The sequence below is a fragment of the Sapajus apella genome, unplaced genomic scaffold, assembly GCF_009761245.1.
Source record: "Sapajus apella isolate SASKATOON/1434 unplaced genomic scaffold, GSC_monkey_1.0 scaffold2, whole genome shotgun sequence".
NCBI classification, from domain to species: Eukaryota; Metazoa; Chordata; class Mammalia; order Primates; family Cebidae; genus Sapajus; species Sapajus apella.
In genome coordinates, this window is record NW_022436942.1 from 68,556,611 (window position 1) to 68,576,206 (window position 19,596).

Consider the following 19,596-nt stretch of genomic DNA (forward strand, 5'->3'; position numbering starts at 1 on the left):
CCTGCCTCAGCCTCCTGAGTGGCTGGGATTACAGGCACGCGCCACCATGCCCAGCTAATGTTTTGTATTTTTAGTAGAGACAGGGTTTCACCATGTTGACCAGGATGGTCTCGATCTCTTGACCTCGTGATCCACCCGCCTCGGCCTCCCAAAGTGCTGGGATTACAGGCTTGAGCCACTGCACCCGGCTTTTTTTTTTTTTTTGAGACAGAGTGTGGCTCTGCCACCCAGGCTAGAGTGCAGTGGCGCAATCTCGGCTCATTGCAACCTCCACCTCTCGAGCTCAAGCGATTCTACTGCCTCAGCCTCCCAAGTAGATGGGATTACAGGTGCCCGCCACCATGCCCAGCTAATTCTTATATTTTTAGTAGAGACGGGGTTTCACTGTGTTGGCCAGGAGGCTGGTCTTGAACTTCTGACCTCGTGATCCTCCCGCCTTGGCCTCCAAAAGTGCTGGGATTACAAGTGTGAGCCATCTCGCCTAGCATTTTTTTTTTTTTTTTTTTTTTTGGAGACAGAGTCTTGCTCTGTTGCCAGACACCAGGCTGGAGTGCAGTGGCACAATCTTGGCTCACTGCAGCCTCCACCTCCCGGGTTCAAGGAATTCTCCTGCCTCAGCCTCCGGAGTATCTGGGACTACAGGCACGTGCCACCACGCCCAGCTAATTTTTGTATTTTAGTAGAGATGGGGTTTCACCATGTTGGCCAGGATCGTCTCAATCTCTTGATTTTGTGATCTGCCTGCCTTGGCCTCCCAAAGTGCTTGGATTACAGGCATGAACCAGTGCGCCTGGCCCTATATTCAAATTTTTATCTTTGTGTCAGTCAATTTCACTACAAGTTCAGAGAACTAAATTCAAATTTTTCTCTTAAATCCATGCTGTAAGTCAGAGGAAATATTTTTTACTTGTCTTTAAAGTCTCAACAAATTCCAGATGACTGGGAGGGTAAATGCCTCTCAGCAATTTGTTTTCCTGATATATAATCATCCAAGTTTAATTACCTTTTGGAGTTTCTTCAGACACTCAGAAATGTAGAGAGTTATATATATCAAGGTCCTATCAGCTTCATTCTATAGGGAGAAAAAGAAAACTAACAGTTATCAAAACATAACAATCATGTGCAATGAATGAATTCCATCTTTGTCTTTTGATTATCTACTAAATGTGGTGGTAGGATATCCACTATCGCATCAAAATTCCCTTTCTCCAAATGCACAGTCTAGTCAGTCTCCTTTTCCATTTGCCCCTGGGAGGGAGGCACAAGCCCCACCCTGAGCCTTACGGCTGCTCTTTTATTTTTTTTTTGAGACAGAGTCTTACTCTTTTGTCCAGGCTGGAGTGCAGTGGCACAATCTCAGCTCACTGCAACCTTTACCTCCTGCGTTCAAGCGTTTCTCCTGTCTCAGCCTCCTGAGCAGCTGGGATTACAGGCATGTGCCACCATGCCTGGCTAATTTTTGTATTCTTAGTAGAGACAGCGTTTCACCATTTTGGCCAGGCTGGTCTTGAACTCCAGACCTCAAGTGATCCACCCACCTCAGTCTCCCAAAATGCTGGATTTACAGGCATGAGCCACCACGCCCAGCTGTGCAGCTGTTCTCTCTTGTTTTTCTTGGCTCCCCTTTCCCTGGGGCTCCCAAGGGTCTGTGTCAGCAGCCCCTCACTGTGTAGGAAGGAGAAGGAGCACAGCTGCTTGGAAAGCCTGAGCTGCTCCATATGGTTGGCTAATTTTTCTTTTTTCTTTTTTTTAGACGGAGTCTCACTCTGTGGCCCAGGACGGAGTGCAATGGCACGATCTCAGCTCACTGCAACTTCCGCCTCCCGGGTTCAAGCAATTCTCCTGCCTCAGCCTCCTGAGAAGCTAGAACTACATGTGCGTGCCACCACGCCCAGTTAATTTTTATATTTTTAGGGGTTTCACCATGTTGGCCAGTATGGTCTCAATCTCTCAACCTCGTGATCTGTCCCCCCAGCCTCCCAAAGTGCTGGCATTACAGGCGTGAGCCACTGTGCCCAGCCGACTGGCTAATTTTTAAAAACCCTTTCACTTCAGGGTCTCTGCCGAGAACAGAAAAAGTCATTACTCTAAATGAGGAAGCAACTACTTCACATTTGACTTGCTCCCAAAGAACTCCATAATCTCAACGTCTTGACTCAACCAAAAGAAAAATGTGGAGAAGACAAATGAATGTTAATCAAATGTGGCATGGACTTTGAGACAAATTTTACAAAGATTTAGGCCAGGTGCAGTGGCTCACGCCTATAATCCCAGTACTTTGGGAGGCTGAGGTGGATGATCGCTTGGGTCCAGCAGTTTGAGACCAGCCTGGGCAACATGGTGAAATACCATCTCTACAAAAAATACAAAAGTTAGCTGGGCATGATGGCGCACAACTGTAGTCCCAGCTACTCAGGAGGCTGAGGTGGAAGGACTGCCTAAGCTGGGGAGGTCAAAGCTGCAGTGAACTGTGATGGTGCCACTGCATTCCAGCCTGGGTGACAAAATGAGACCCTGTTTCAAAAAAAAAATTTTTTTTAAACAATTATTTATAGTAAAAAAACTGGCCGTAGGCCAGGGGTGGTGGCTCAGGACTGTAATCCCAGCACTTTGGGAGGCCAAGTTGGGTGGATCACTTGAGGTCAGGAGTTCGAAACCAGCCTGGCCAACATGGAAAACCCCTGTCTCTACTAAAAATACAAAAACTAGCTGGACATGGTAGTGGGAGCCTATAATCCCAGCTGCTAGGGAGGCTGAGACAGGAGAATCACTTGAACCCAGGAGGCAGAGGTTGCAATGAGTCGAGATTGCAGCACTGCACTCCAGTGTGGGCAACAGAGCAAGACTCTGTCTCAAATTAAAAAAAAAAAAAAAAAAAAAAAAAAAAGGGCCAGTTTGAGACCAGCCTGGGCAACATGGTGAACCCCCACCTCTACAGAAAATACAAAAATTAGTGCATAGTGGCTCACACCTGTAATCCCAGCACTTTGGGAAACCCAGGTGGGTGGATCATGAGGTCAAGAGATTGAGATCATCCTGGCCAACATGGTGAAACCCTGTCTCTACTAAAAAACACAAAAATTAGCTGGGCGTGGTGGCACGTGCCTGTAATTCCCAGCTACTTGGGAGAATAGTTTGAACCCCAGAGGAGAAGTTGTAGTGAGCTGAGATTGTACCACTGCACATTCCAGCCTGGCAACAGAGTAAGACTCCATCTCAAAACAAACAAAAAACAAAAAAACCTGTACCCAAACTACACATTTCCCTGTTTTAAAAACAAAATAATATCTGGGAAAGAATGAAATGTGGCAGTGTTTTTTTTTTTTTTTAAGAGATGGGGTTTCACCATGTTAGCCAGGATGGTCTCAATCTCTTGACCTCATGATCCACCCGCCTCGGGCTCCCAAAGTGCTGGGTTTACAGGCGTGAGCCACTATGCACTAATTTTTGTATTTTCTGTAGAGATGGGGGTTCACCATGTTGCCCAGACTGGTCTCAAACTCCTGGACTCAAGCAATCTGCCCAGAGAATTATAACATTTATATCTACTACAAACTTAGCCCACACATTAGATACAGAAAACATTCTGTTAACATCACACAATGTTTAGACTACAATTTGTAAACCAAAGAGTCTACACATAAAGAATTCACACTCTGTTTGATTCCAGAAGTTCAGAGTTTGGCAAGGAGGGGTTGAAATTCCATATTTTAGAATACCATCAAGGAAATCTGCTAACATTCCTTGTCACTTTGCTCATAGCAAGAGTTCAGAGAACTTTTTGTTTTTCATTTTCCCATCTTCTTTCGGCCACCCACTTCTACCTTCCCCTTGACCACTCTCTTTACAAGAACTAAGAGCAGAAGAGGAGAGAGAGTGGTTCAAGGAAGATTCAAGGTCATTCAACTGTCTACATTTCTCTCTCAGGTCCAGGACACAGAAGTACATAAAAAATAACACAGCACATAGGATATTTTGGTTGTGGATTAGTCCTAAACAAAAACATAGGGCTTAGCTGGGTGCAGTGGGTCATGCCTGTAATCCTAGCACTTTGGGAGGGTGAGGTGAGCAGATTGCTTAAGCCCAGGAGTTTGAGATGAGCCTGGGCAACATGGTGAAACCCTGTCTCTACAAAAAATTAGCCAAGCGTGGTGGCGCATGCCTGTAGTTCCAGCTAGCTAGGAGGCTGAGGTGGGAGGACTGCCTGAGCCTGGGAGGTTGAGGGTATAGTGAGCTGTGACTGTGCCACTGCACTCCAGCCTCGGCCTGGGTGACAGAGCAAGACCTTGTCTCAAAACAAAACAAAACAAAACAAAACAAAACAAAACAAAACACAGGGCTGACACATTACAGTTGATGTTGCTTAACTAATGTTGAATAAATAAAGATATTTCTAGCAAGGAGTTGGCAAACTTTCCCGGTAAAAGACAGGCAGTATTTTTAGGTTTTGTGGGCCATATAGTCTTTGTCACAAGTACTCAGTTCTGCTGTTGTGGTGTGAAAGTAACTATAGATAATATAGAAATAAATGGCTGTGGCTGTGTTCCAATAAAGGTTTATTTACAAAAAGGGGCAGCAGGCCAAATGTGGTCCTCAGGTTAGAGTTTGCCAACTCCTGGTATAGAATTCGGAGGGGAAAAAAAAAAGAAACTAATATTTATACAGAGGCTAACATTAGGCACTGTTCTGGAACTTAAAAATTACATGCTGATTTCATTTTATTTTCTCCTCACAGCAATCTGGATAGGAAGGTTGGTATTATCCCCATCAGAAAACTAAGTTAAATATTAGAAGCTCTGTAATTTACCTTAATTTCATAGTTCTTGAAGAAGACATTGGCCTTGAAGTAATAGATGGCTTCATCCACAATATCTGTATCTTTTGCTAAGCAGGACACAAGGGAAGGAGCACAGAGTACATCAGTCAAATATAAAACATAACACCTATAAAAGCTATAAAGAGAAAACACACACAAGCTCAACTGTCAACAGTTATGGGGTTGAATAAAATAAAATGGGCCTACTGAAATATAAAGTTTTCAGAAAATATTTACAGAAAAATAGTACATGGTTTACTTTTACGGCTTTATTGTTTTTGTAAAACTTATACATGCTCATTAGAAAAAGAAATTCAAGGCCGGGCGCAGTGGCTCATGCCTGTAATCCCAGCACTTTGGGAGGCCGAGGTGGGTGGATCACGAGGTCAAGAGATTGAGACCATCCTGGTCAACATGGTGAAACCCCGTCTCTACTTAAAAAATACAAAAAAATTAGCTGGGCGTGGTGGTACATGCCTGTAGTCCCAGCTACTCAGGAGGCTGAGGCAGGAGAACTGCTTGAACCCAGGAGGCGGAGGTTGTGGTGAGCTGAGTTTGCACCACTGCGCTCCAACCTGGTGCCTGGCGACACAGCGAGACTCTGTCTCCAAAAAAAAAAAAAAAATGAAATTCAGTCAATACGGTTTTCTTTTCTAGAGAGACGTATTGCTCTGTTACCCAGGCTGGAGTGCAGTGGTACAATTATAGCTCACCACAGCCATGACATCCTGAGCTCAAGTCATCCTCCTGCTTCAGCTTCCCAGGTAGCTGGGATTACAGGCATGCACCATGAGGCCAGGCTAATTATTTTCTTTAACGTTTTTTAGAGATGGCCGGGCGCAGTGTCTCATGCCTATAATCCCAGCATTTTGGGAAGCTGAGGCGGGTGGATCACCTAAGGTCAGGAGTTTGAGAAGAGCCTGGCCAACCTGGTGAAACCCTGCCTCTACTAAAAATACAAAATATTAGATGAGCATGGTGGCAGGCACCTGTAATTCTGCTACTCAGGAGGCTGAGGCAGGAGAATTGCTTGAACCTGAACGGTGGAGGTTACAGTGAGCCAAAATTGCACCACTCCACTCCAGCCGGGGTGATAAGAGCGAAACTCTGTCTCAAAAAAAAAAAAAAAAAAGTATTTTTAGAGATGCAGTCTCTCTGTGTTGTCTAGGTTGGTCTCAAACTCCTGGCCTCAAGTGATCCTTCTGCCTCCTGAGTAGCTAGGATTACAGGCATAAGCCACGGCTCCAGGCCAAAAAAAGTTTTTAAAAAATTGTCATCTTAATTCCCACTTATCCAAAAATAACTCCCATTAGCATTTGGTGTACGTCATTCAAGACCTCTCTCAACGCATTTATAAAAAAAGATGGAGACATAGATAGACTAAGCCCTTCTTAAAAAGTATTTGGCTGGGTGCAGTGGCTTAGGCCTGTAATCTCAGCACTTTGGAAAGCTGAGGCAGGTGGATCGCCTGAGGTCAAGAGTTTGAGACCAGCCTGGCCAACATGGAGAAACCCTATCTCTACTAAAAATACAAAAACTAGCCGGGCATGGTGGTATGTGCCAGTAATCCCAGCTGCTCAGGCAGCTGAGGCAGGAGAGTTGCTTGAACCCAGGTGGTGGAGATCGCAGTGAGCTGAGATCGTGCCATTGAACTTAAGCATGGGCAACAGAGTGAGACTCCATCTCAAAAAAATAAAAATAAAAAATAAATAAAAAAATAAAGTATTTGATATAATCTTATTTGAATTTACATACTGTAGTTTCAAGAAAAAACTCAATTATTTAGGACATGTTGGAGTTCAGATACACATTTTTCTTTTTATGAAAATTGTGACTTAAAATATACTTGTACAAGCTGTTCTAGGTGGCTCTAGACGGAGAAAAGCCAGAAATACTGTCTTGACAAAGACAGATCTCATTACACAATTTCCTTGGCAATTCTTTGTTTTCCTTTTATTTTAAAAAGGTCAAAATCCCAGGGTCTTGATATCTGGCAGCTGGTTTCAGCAGTGTTGAGACAGTTATTTATATTTCTTGTCATGACTGTTAACCTTCTCACACAGCAGAAATGCAAAGTAATTCTGAAGCTTTCATACTCTGCAATTCAGTTGTCTTTATCCCAGCTTATTGCCCTGTGGAAGAATTTCAACAGAACTCTAACTCTAGACTTGTGTTCCTTATAATCTATTTTCTATTTTATTTTATTTTTAAGATGGAGTCTCACTCTGTTGCCCAAGCTAGAGTGCAATGGCGTGATCTAGGCCCACTGCAACCTTCGCCTGCTGGGTTCAAGCGATTCTCCCTGCCACAGACTCCTGAGTAGCTAGGACTATAGGGCACCCACCGCCATGCCCAGCTAATTTTTGTATTTTTAGCAGAGACGTTTCGACATGTTGGCCAGGCTGGTCTCGAACTCGTCAGCTTCAGGCAATCTACCCGCTTCAGCTTTCCAGAGTGCTAGGATTACAGGCATGAGCCACTGCACCTGGCCACAATTGATTTTCTTATCTGTGAAAGGAAACTTTCCTGGAGGATTTAATATTGTTTACAAAAATCAGCTAGTTCTTCTCAATGCAATGACAAGAGGGGGCAGAGGCCACAGGATTCTGAAGTTAGAAGAGTACTTGGCACATAAAAGGCATTCTACAGATATTTGTTGAATACAAATGAATTAGTATGATTAACGCTGTTATTTAGCTCACAGCACAGGCTTCCATTCCAATTCATTTTTTTTTTTTTTGGAGACGTAGTCTCGCTCTGTTGCCAGGCAGGAGTGCAGTGGTGCAATCTTGGCTCACTGCAACCTTTGCCTCCCTGCTTCAAGGGATTCTTCGGCCTCAGTCTCTGGAATAGCTGGGATTACAGGTGCGTGCCACCACAACTGGCTAATTTTTGTATTTTTAGTAAAGACAGGGTTTCACCACGTTGGCCAGGATGGTCTCAATCTCTTGACCTTGTGATTCGCCTGCCTCAGCAGTGCTGGGATTACAGGCATGAGTCACCGTACCTGGCCCCCCAATTCAGTTTTAATCCAGTCCCCTGCTGAGGAGCAACAAGGTCATTCCTTGTCTACAGAAACCAAAAGATCTGGTTTGTTAGGATCGCATTCTCCTTTGAGGGCCCAAATATTGCAAAGGTGATAGATTTATCCCATCTTTAGTCAATTGTATCTTCTGATATACCATATATTTGTAACCACCTCAAAAGTATTCTTCTCAAGGAATCTGGGCTAACATGAGTATTTTTTTCTACTTTTTTCTTTTGTTTAACTTGTTCTGTCATTGGTCTCTACATTTTTTCCGTTATTTATTTTTTTTTTAGGAGATGGGGTCTCACTATGTTGTCCAGGCTGGTCTTGAACTAATGGGCTCAAATGATCCTCCTGCCTCAGCTTTCCAAAGTTTTGGGATTATGGATTATGGGTGTGAGCCACTTCACCTGGCCCCAATATTAATTTTTTTTTTTTCCACTGAGACGCAGTTTCTCTTTTGTTGCCCAGGCTGGAGTGCAATGGCAGGACTTCAGCTCACTGCAACCTCTGCCTGCCAGGTTCAAGTGATTCTAGGTCTCAGCTTCCCAAGTAGCTGGGATTATAGGCATGCATCACCACATTCGGCTAATTTTTGTATTTTTAGTAGCAGTGGGGTTTCTGGATGTTGGTCAGGCTGGTCTCGAACTCCTGACCTCAGGTAATCCACCCACCTCAGCCTCTCAAAATGTTGGGATTACAGGTGTGAGCCACCATGCCTGGCCCCAATATTGATTCTTATTTTTTGTTTGCATGGCAATTTTCTTTTCTTTTTTCTCTTTTATCTTTTTTTGAGATGGAGTCTCATTCGTCACCTAGGCTGGAGTGTAGTGGCTTGACCTCAACTCACTGTAACTTCTTTTTTTTTTTGAGACGGAGTTTCACTCATGTTACCCAGGCTGGAGTGCAATGGCGCGATCTCGGCTCACCGCAACCTCCGCCTCCTGGGTTCAGGCAATTCTCCTGCCTCAGCCTCCTGAGTAGCTGGGATTACAGGCACACACCACCATGCCCAGCTAATTTTTTGTAGTTTTAGTAGAGATGGTGTTTCACCATGTTGACCAGGATGGTCTCGATCTCTTGACCTCGTGATCCACCCGCCTCGGCCTCCCAAAGTGCTGGGATTACAGGCTTGAGCCACCGCGCCCGGCCCAACTCACTGTAACTTCTACCCACTGGATTCAAACGATTCTTCTGTCTCAGTCTCCTGAGTAGCTGGGATCACAGGTGCATACCATCATGCTCAGCTAATTTTTTGGATTTTAAGTACAGATGGGGTTTCACCATGTTGGTCAGTCTGGTCTCAAACTCCTGATCTCAAATGATCCCCTTGCCTTAGCCTCCAAAAGTGCTGGGATTATAGCCATGAGCCACCATGTCCAGCCCTGTGATTTTACATTATTTTTTTTCTTTCCCAGGCTGTCTTCTTCCTTGTTCCTTTTTCTCAGAATCAAGTAGAGACTGTAGCGATTCACCATACATATTAAGTTTACTGAGTTTTCAAATGGTGTTGAAAACAAAATTAAGTTTAAAAAAAGTGAAGTCAAAGAATCTGGCAGAGACATGGGAATGGGATCAGTACCAAATTGCTAATTATAATTACCGTCTTGGCCGGGCATGGTGGCTCACGCCTGTAATCCCAGCACTTTGGGAGTCCAAGGCAGGTGGATCACAAGTTCTGGAGATTGAGACCATCCCGGCCAATATGGTGAAACCCCGTCTCTAGTAAATACAAAAAATTAGCCGGGCGTGGTGGTGCATGTCTGTAGTCCCAGCTACTCGGGAGGCTGAGGCAGACGAACCACTTGAAACCCTGGGAGGCAGATACTGCAGTGAGCTGAGATTGTGCCACTGCACTCCAGCCTGGGTGAAAAATCGAGATTCCATTTCAAAAAATAAAAAATAAATCATGGTCTTGGAAACCACAAATAGAATTCAGTTAAGACCCTTGCAGGGTATAGGGAAACTATGTCTAATATAATACAAATCATACTGTTGGGAGAACATCTCAGAAAGTACCAGAAGAGTCTCACTCAGTGTCTGAAAAATATTGGGGCTTTCTGAAATAAAACTCAGAAAAGCAGGAATAGACATAAGTAATGTTACATAGTACACTTAAGATTTAAGATTGAGGCGGGGCACGTTGTCTTAAGCATGTAATCCCAGCACTTTGGGAAGCCAAGGTGGGCAGATCACAAGGTCAGGAGATAGAGACCATCCTGACCAACATGGTGAGCCTGGTCTCTACTAAAATTACAAAAATTAGTTAGGTGTGGTGGCACATTAGCTACTCAGGAGGCTGAGGCACGAGAATTGCTTTAACCCAGGAGGTGGAGGTTGCACTGAGCTGAGATTGTGCCACTGCACTCCAGCCTGGTGACAGAGACAGTCTCCAAAAAGAAAAAAAAAGATTTAAGATTGAGGTATTGCTAAAAATGAAGATCTTGAAGAATGCATAAAGGAAGTAGATTTAGATGGGGAAGAGGTTAAAATATTTGTTGTTGATGATGACAGAGAAAGGATGGGGACATGGCATTCTAGACATAATAGCATTAGATTCATTTGAAAGAACTGACAGTGATTACAGGTCAGTGTCCAGAATTAAGCATATTTTCTCTACTCAAAAGAGTTTCCTGGAGAAGTCCAAAGCAATGATACAATTAAATAATAATCCTATTAAATGCAACATATAATCACTATCTTGAAGGGTCTAGACCACAATATTTAACAAGCAAAGTACAAGAGCAATTTGAGAGAGAAGACTGAGCTAAGAATTTCCCTGATTTGATCATTTCAGAGGATTGCTAGGCATTTCATACCAAAATATGAAAATAATGAGTTTAGACTTACTCTCTCTGGGGGCAGGTCCTTTGAACTGACTTCTGATAGGTAACAGTGCCATGTTTCCAATGAGTTTGGTGTCAGGATCCATGAGAGAAGAGTGGTAAGCCTATAGCGGCATGCCCAGGAACAACACAGAAGCAGAAAGACAGCAAATGTCACTGGGGCAAACAACCTTCCCTTAAAGGAAAAAAAGAGTAGGGGAGGAAGAAGGGTAACAGCATCAAGGTGCTAGGGCTGGTTCTTTCTCGCTCAAGAAAACCAATTGTTAAATTTTGAGGCATTTTGCAAGCTGGTTGTTAAACACAGCTGTTCTCAAAAATCAAATTATATAAACAATTAAGTAAATGATGTTAATAACAATGATACTTAAGTACTCATCACTTTTTTTTTTTTTTTTTTTTTTGAGACAGACTCTCACTATGTTGGCTAAGATGGTCTCAAACTCCTAAGGTCAAGTGATCCTTCTGCCTTGGCCTCCCAAAGGGCTGGGACTACAGGCATGAGCCACCTTGCCCAACTACTTTCTAATTTTTTTTTTCTGAGACAGGGTTTCACTCTTGTCCAGGCTGGAGTACAATGGCGCGGTCTTAGCTCATTGCAACATCCGCCTCCTGGGTTCAAGCAATTCTCCTACCTCAGTCTCCTGAGTAGCTGGGATTGATTACAGGCATGTGCCACCACACCCGCCTAATTTTGTATTTTTAGCAGAGACGGGGTTTCTCCATGCTGGTCAGGCTGGTCTCAAACTCCCGACCTCAGGTGATCCACATACCTCGGCCTCCCAAAGTGCTGGGATTACAGGCATGAGCCACTGTGCCCAGCCTACTTCCTAATTTTTAAAAATTACATTTTACTTTTGTCTATGTTCTTAAGTTTATTAAGGAAATACTAGATAATGGGGTGCTGCTGGGCGACTCTTCCCATTCTATGTTCAGTGACATCACACTGGTATCTGGTAAAAGTATTTCCACTACAGAAAGGCAAACATCATATAAATCAGGGTACCCACACCCTAGCTAAACGAAGACCCAAGCACTGTCTTTTCAGCTCTGCCACTTCCTGGCTTTATGGTTTTGACCAAGACATCATGTTTCTTCTCTTAGCTTGTTTCCAAATTTGTAAAATGAGAAGATATATATTGCCTTCAGTGGGTAGGTGTGAGTTAAAGGGAGGGAGAAAAAAATCACATTTATAAGAGCACTTTGTATGCTGATTCTATGCTTTTTATAAGACGTCTGGCTTTTTATAAGACAACATGGGTCCCATTCACATATTCATTCATTCAGCAAATGATTGCTAAGCACCTTCTATGTGCAAGACACTGATATAGTAAGTAATATACAAAGTAGTACAGTTCTGGTCCTTGAAGAGTAGAGAAGGCAGACATAAAACAATAACAGGGTGGGCCAGGCACAGCTTAGTAGCTCCTACCTGTAATTCTGGTACTTTGAGAGGCCCAGGTGGGCGGATCACAGGGTTAGGAGATCGAGATCATCCTCGCCAATATGATGAAACCTCATCTCTACTAAAAATACAAAAATTAGCTGGATATGGTGGCATGTGCCTGTAATCCCAGCTACTTGGGAGGCTGAGGCAGGAGAATCGCTTGAACCCAGGAGGCAGAGGTTGCCGTGAGCTGAGATCACGCCACTGCTTGAACGTGGGATGGAGGTGGCAATGAGCCGAGAACATGCCACTGCACTCCAGCCTGGTGACAGAGGGAGACTCAGACTCCATCTCAAAAAAAAAAAAAAAAAACAAAAAACCCAAAAAACAAAAAACAGGGTGAATCCAGGGTGCTCTATGTGCAATCGGAACCATCATAGGGCTTTAGAGTCTTTTTTTTTTTTTTTTTTCCTTCGAGACAGAGTCTCCTTTTCTCACCGGGGCTGGAATACAGTGGCATGATCACAGCTCACTGCAGCCTCAAACTCCAGGCTCCAGGTGATCATCCCACCTCAGCCTCTTGGGCTGGAAGGAGGTGCACTACCATATCCAGCTAATTTATTTTTATTTTTGTATAGGCAGGGTCTCATTAGGTTGCCCAGGCTGGTCTCAAACTCCTAGGCTCAAGTGATCCTCCTGTCTTGGCATCCCAAAGTGCTGGGATTACAGGCATAAGCCACTGCACCCAGCATAGAGTCCTGGCTTAAAATGTGGCTTTATCATTAGTATATTAGTATGCAACTTTGTCCAAATTAACTTCTCTGAGGCTCCGTTTCCTCTTCCGTAAAATAGGAATCATGGTACCTACTTCATAGAGTCATTATGAGGATTAAACAGCATAATTTACAAAGTGTGTACCCCAGAGCTCAGGAGTCAAATGGTAATTATGGGATTCATAAAATATGTATTTGTGGGGTTTAGCACGGTGCTCATGCCTGTAATCCCAACACTTAGGGAGGTCAAGGCAGGAGCACTGCTTGAGCCCAGGAGTTTGAGACCAGGCTGGGCAACATGGTGAGACCCCATCTCTATTAAAAATATAGCCTGAGGCACAGAGTGCGACCCTGTCTCAAAAAAAAAAGTATATATATAAAATATATAGGCCGGGCGCGGTGGCTCAAGCCTGTAATCCCAGCACTTTGGGAGGCCGAGGTGGGTGGATCACGAGGTCAAGAGATCGAGACCATCCTGGTCAACATGGTGAAACCCCGTCTCTACTAAAACTACAAAAAATTAGCTGGGCGTGGTGGCGCGTGCCTGTAATCCCAGCTACTCAGGAGGCTGAGGCAGGAGAATTGCCTGAACCCAGGAGGCGGAGGTTGCGGTGAGCCGAGATCACGCCATTGCACTCCAGCCTGGGTAACATGAGCGAAACTCTGTCTCAAAAAAAAAAAAAAAAAATATATATATATATATATGTGTGTGTGTGTGTGTGTGTGTGTGTGTGTGTGTATTTGTAACTATGGCTTGCTTCTTTTCATCACAGGTATGCTTTATCTAAAGCAGCCTCCACCTTCCCTCTCACCAGTAACTGTCTTGTTACCCATGTAGCTTCTTCTTTTCTTTCTTTCTTTTTTTTTTTTTTGTTTGAGACAGAGTCTCGCTCTGTCGCTAGGCTGGACTACAGTAGCATGTTCTCGGCTCATTGCCACCTCTACCCCAGGTTCAAGCAGCGGCGTGATCTCAGCTCACGGCAACCTCTGCCTCCTGGATTCAAGCGATGATCCCGCCTCAGCCTCCCAAGTAGCTGGGATTACGGGCACGCGCCACCACACCCAGCTAATTTTTGTATTTTTAGTAGAGATGGGGTTTCGCTATGTTGGCCAGGATGGTCTCTATCTCTTGACCTCGTAATCCACCCCGGCCTCCTCTGCCTCCCAAAGTGCTGGGATTACAGGTGTGAGCCACCGCGCCCCGCCACCCATCTAGGTTCTTTCTTGTTGTTATTGTTTTTAATTGTTTCCATCTAGCTTTTTAATAGCATTTGTCACTACCTGAAACTACTGTATCTCCTTTAAGTTTACACTCTTATTGTTTCGTCTACCAATTTGAATGTATACTCTTTAAGATTAGGGACTTATTGAAGTTATGTGCTGCTGTAAATAGAGCCTGGAAGGCAGTAGGTGCTGGGTAACGTTTGTTAAAAAATAACAGGCTGGGTGCGGTGACTCATGCCTGCAATCCCAGCACTTTGGGAGGCTGAGGAAGGCAGATCACCTGAGGTCTGGGGTTTGAGACCAGCCCGGCCAACATGGTGAAACCCCGTCTCTACTAAAATACAAAAAATTAGCTGAGGCTGATGGCACGCGCCTGTAATCCCAGCTTCCCGGGAGGCTGAGGCACGAGGAATGCGTGAACCCAGGAGGCGTAGGTTGCAGTGAGCTGATATCGCATCACTGCACTCCAGCATGGGCTACAGAAGGAGATGCTGTCTCAAAAAAAAGTGTGACACACAATCACATAACTGAACCACCTTTTCCTGAATCTGCAAAATGGAGACCATGGTGGTGACAAATCTACCCCACAGACGGGCTGTCAGAAATTAAGTACAGCCAGACAGTCATAAACTTTTACTCCCACTCTGATGCACACGATAAAGGAAACCTTTGGAAGTCAGGCGCCGACCGAGTCTGTGAGGTCCCTAAACCCTGCGGCTCCGGGGTGGCCGCCGCTGCCGGGAAGTGGGTTCTGGCAAATGACAAACAGCAGAGGGAACCTGCCCCTCGGAGCGGAGGAGGAAGTGGGCCTGACAGAAAAAGGAGAAGCCAGACCCCGGGTTTGAAAAATGAAAAATAAAAAGCATATCCCTTGGCATCGCGCTCTAGTGAGGCTTTGGGAACTCCGCCACGGTCGGAGGGAGTAGAAGGGGCGAGAGAAGAGGGCCTCCCCACACACTCTGTACCCTGGCCCATTCCTGCCGCGCCTCCGCCTCCCACGACTGGCACCTTCGGGCTGCTCCAAGCCTTCAGCGACCGCCCCCCACCCCTCGCCTCTCTCCTTCTCGGACCCCAGCTTCCTCCCTGCCTTCCGCCGCCCGCTTCTCTCGGCACACAAAGGTTTCTCCCTGCTCTTCGTAATCCCCGCTGTCTCCCCACATCATGAATCGAACCCTCACCGGCATCTTGGCAGCGCCCGGGTTTCAACCCAGAGGAGCAGGAACGAGTTCCAGCTGTGCGCTTCCGGTCTGGCAGTCCGGGTGGAGTAGGCGGAAGCGAGCCGGAAGGGGCGGGCGGGGGGGGGGGGAAGGACGAGGAGCTTCCGGCCTTGCTGTTCCGCCTCTGGTTGCTGCGGCCGCGCGGATCTGAAGGGGGCGCCAGAGCACTAGGCAGGGGTCCTGAAAGTGGCGCTTGGCTTGAAGTTCCAGAATCCCAGAGATCAATCACCTTTTGCATTTTTTTCAAATTTCACCTTTTCAGGGCCTGGCGTAGTGGCTCACCCTTGTAATCACAGCACTTTGGGAGGGCGAGGCGGGCGAATCACCTGAGGTTAGGAGTTCGAGACCAGCCTAGATGGTAAAAACCCGTCTCTACTAAAAATACAAAAATTAGCTGGGCATGGTGGCATCCCAGCTATTCAGGAGGCTGATGCAGGAGAATCACTTGAACCTGGGAGTTTGCAGTGAGCCGAGATCGCGCCGCTGCACTCCAGCCTGGGCAATAGAGTGAGACTATCTCAAAAAAATAAATAAATAAAAATAAAAAAAATCCCCTTTCCTGTGAAGCATTCTCAGGTCATTCTACTTTCAATTCACCCGAGTCCAGTCCCATGCCTTATCCTTCTCTCCTGGTTTTCCCCTTAGTTCTTATGATTTTCATCTTTACTTTACTCTTGGTGGTTGTCTCCCTATCCCTGTTAATGCCAAAAAGGCAGCAATTCATCCATTTTGTCCCCTGCGCCCATAACAGTGATCGTATGTAGGAGGCATCAATAAATATTTGAGTGAATGAATGAACCTAGTGCACTGCACCTAACAATGGAGAAACTGAAGGGCACTGGTCTCTGGGTTTGAATCCCAGCTCCAACACACACTAGCTGTGTAATTTTGAGCAAGTTAACTGGCCTCTCTATGCCTCAGTTCCTCACCTGAAAATGGCAATAACACTATCTACTTCATAGTTTTGTAAGGACTAAATAAATTACATGTAAAATGCTTACAACTTACATGCTTGGAGCATACCAAAAGCCCAGGAGTTTTTAACCTATTACTAGAAAGCTTCTTATGTTAAAAGCCAAGTTCATTGCTGCCTGAGAGCCATTTCTTCTGCCAGTTCCCCGCCTGGAATAATGCCCTGTTTCCACATCTGATTTCTCATTCAGGTCACTGGCCAAATAGCACCTTTCAGGCAGGGCCTTTTTTGACAAACAGTCCAAAGCAGCACTGTAGTCACTCACCATTTCACTTCTGCTCTTCTTTCCCTCCTCTCTCCAAGGTTTCCTTCCTCATGATCAGTCTCATAGGCCAGCATGTCAGCCCCACGTGAGAAAGGCCCTGCTGTGGATCCCCATTCTAACCCCAGTGCCTGGCATCCATAGTTCAGTAAATTTGTGTAAAGAATCAAGTCAGCCCTGCCAATGAGATAGTGAAATCCTTGAGGACTGGAATTGTCAGATTAGTCTTTGAAACCCCAGTGTCCAGTGTGGAAGGCACTGGAATCGGGCCCTTCACTTTTCCCCATAGGCACATACCATACTCTCTAGAAGCTAAAACAGGGAGGATCAAGGAAGAGGGCAACTAAAAAGCTGCCTCTTCTTTCTTCCCCTCCCATGTGACAATAAAGTTTCTAAGAATTAGCAACCCTGGGAGATCAGGCTGTTTCCACACTCTCCATCTTCTAAGGGTCACAGGAAAGTCCCCAAGTAGCACAGCACATCCTCATGCTGGCCACTCATCATGTTCCTCGTTGAATGGACGGTGGTGTAGACACCTGACCCTTCCCTCTAGCCCAGGCCCCCAGGCATAAGCTACCACTGATGCCTATAGGTCCTTGGTCCTTACATTTTGCGTTTTTATTGTTTGTTTGAGATGGAGTCTTGCTCTGTTGTCCAGTCTGGAATGCAATGGTGCGACCCTGGCTCACTGCAACCTCCACCTCCTGGGTGCAAGCGATTCTCCCACCTCAGCCTCTCAAGTAGCTGGGATTACAGGCATGAGCCACCATGCCCAGATAATTTTTTGTGTTTTTAGTAGAGATGAAGTTTCCCCACATTGGCTAGGTTGGTCTTGAATTCCTGACCTCAGGTGATTCACCCACCTCAGCCTCCCAAAGAGCTGGCATTACAGGCGTGAGCCACCATGCCTGGCCACACTTTGCTTCTTTAATTAAAATGAATCAAATTAGACACTGCAGTGTACTTGTTATCTAGGACCAAGAATGATTAAAAACCTTTGTTTCTTTTATATATACACATACATATCTCAAAACATAGTTATTTTTACTTTTTAAGTTATATACATTTTCAATATAGGAAAATGGGAAGGTACAGATAAGCAATGGTCTTATGTATATCCTTCCAACTTTTCCCCTTCAGACATACATATTTTGTTACAGTAATTCCTGTATCTCAAAAACAACACAAAAAGTGAAAATAACGTTAGATTAGCCTTAACCTTAGTTAGGTGCTAATTTATATTACACATAAATCTATGTGCATTCATTTCAATTTTGTCTTACAAAATCTAAAGTGATGCTGTTACAATACTACTAAAATATTCCACTTTAAACAGCAGCAGTTTCAGGATAATTAAAAACTTGATTCAGGCATGCAGCTGATACAGAATGAAGTATTACGTTTTTCATTAAAATAGGTAGCTTTCTACTATTGCATCCTTTGAAGAGAAGAATGTCCTGCTTGTTTGGCCACAAGCTCTTCATGTATAGACGGTTACTTTTTAGTAAACTCTTCATTCACCCTGGCATTCTTGAAAATATTCGTCAAACATAGAAGACTCATCTTCACGTTCCTGACACAATGGAAACACAAAATAGAAAATATATTCATTTCCCTTCAGTTAGAACTAGTATGCTGTTTAAATATTTTTCAGGTAATACCCTATGTGGAACTAATTACCCAGCACCAGCTCCAGGTGTTGCTTACAGGTAACTGCTAATAGTAAGAAAAGGCATGACTAACAGTTTTTCCAGATATGTAGTAAATTAATGTGCTTCTATCTAAGAAGCATTTCTCATTTGAATTTACATTCACAATGATTCTCGGCTAATTTGCTGTGAGAGTGCTTTACCTCCCTGGTAGCCTGGTGGTCAGGAAAAAAATTAAAACAAAAATGCTTTCCTGACACTATCATTAGCCTTCTCAATGACATATGTGAAGGCAGCCCAATTTCACCTCCTCTTTAAACATACACCCAAGGTCTGGGTACACAGAGGTTTTGTCATTCTGCCTCAACAAAAGTAGAGTAAACGTGATACCACTTGTAGAGCACAGTGTCAATTTCAGAGATCACCCAGAAAAGCCCAGGTAACTGCTATCAATAAGACAAAAAACTAATTAAAGGAGTCACCTGTATATGCAAGAGTCCAGTGAGTGCTGGCAAATAGTTTTATCAAAAGCTAACAAACACCCCAATCAGAAATTACCTTTGGTTCTTTAAATTCCAGGTCTTCTCCGTATTGAATGGCAAAATCAATATGCTGTAGTACAATGTTCATACTTTCTTCATCTGACTGATCGTAAGGTAAAAATCGAACCATGCTGTAGTCATCAATCTACAAGTTGGGGATTTCAAGAAAAGTCCATTCTGAAGTTGGGCAAAACACATAATTTTCAACTTATATTTGAGTTTTATAACCATTTGTACTTCTGATTAAAAACAGTGATGTGTTTAGGGGAAGGAGAGGAGGGAAAGCTAGACACAGTAAATCATTGATTTTTTTGACTTCTGATCTGCTAGAACACTTGTTAGCTTATTACTTTAATTAGACACTGTTTTATGGGTATTTATCTGAATTCAACCACCACCAGAAAGTTCACAGGTGCACAAACAGTCCTGAACTCTCCAAATGGTTTGAAACAATGACATGTTAGTTAATTTATTGGCCACCACCAATAACTACTTCTAAATTAAACTTCTGACTGACCAGCCCACAGCCCTTTTCCCTCCTCCACTTTGTGGAAAATAGGGTTGGACTGTGCTTTTTATAAAGGTGGCTAATGACTGGACACAGGCAAACACTAGACCAGATGTTTAGAAAAAAAAACAATTTTTAGGCCGGGCGCGGTGGCTCAAGCCTGTAATCCCAGCACTTTGGGAGGCTGAGGCGGGCGGATCACAAGGTCAAGAGATGGAGACCATCCTGGTCAACATGGTGAAACCCCGTCTCTACTAAAACTACAAAAAATTAGCTGGGCATGGTGGTGCGTGCCTGTAGTCCCAGCTACTCAGGAGGCTGAGGCAGGAGAATTGCCTGAACCCGGGAGGCGGAGGTTGCAGTGAGCCGAGATC

The 19,596-nt window shown here is 44.5% G+C and overlaps 2 protein-coding genes across 3 annotated transcripts in view; both read right to left on the bottom strand.

Annotated features, from left to right (window-relative positions):
- Nucleotides 1-15,424, bottom strand: part of ARPC3 (actin related protein 2/3 complex subunit 3) — a 17,765-nt gene extending 2,341 nt beyond the window's left edge. Inside the window, exons 1-4 of the mRNA XM_032239228.1 lie at nucleotides 15,250-15,424; nucleotides 10,695-10,794; nucleotides 4,808-4,884; nucleotides 1,004-1,072 (exon numbers count right to left, since the gene is read on the bottom strand). Of these exons, the coding sequence (XP_032095119.1) occupies nucleotides 1,004-1,072; nucleotides 4,808-4,884; nucleotides 10,695-10,794; nucleotides 15,250-15,255 (252 nt within the window). The 5' untranslated portion in view covers nucleotides 15,256-15,424. The remainder of the gene's footprint in view (nucleotides 1-1,003; nucleotides 1,073-4,807; nucleotides 4,885-10,694; nucleotides 10,795-15,249) is intronic.
- Nucleotides 15,425-17,484: 2,060 nt separating this feature from the next.
- The window catches only part of GPN3 (GPN-loop GTPase 3), a 14,658-nt gene continuing 12,546 nt past the window's right edge, over nucleotides 17,485-19,596 (bottom strand). Inside the window, exons 7-8 of one of the 2 annotated variants that reach the window (XM_032239236.1) lie at nucleotides 18,731-18,859; nucleotides 17,485-18,096 (exon numbers count right to left, since the gene is read on the bottom strand). In XM_032239236.1, the coding sequence (XP_032095127.1) occupies nucleotides 18,037-18,096; nucleotides 18,731-18,859 (189 nt within the window). In that variant the 3' untranslated portion in view covers nucleotides 17,485-18,036. The remainder of the gene's footprint in view (nucleotides 18,097-18,730; nucleotides 18,860-19,596) is intronic. The other variant, XM_032239245.1, reaches the window with a different exon arrangement.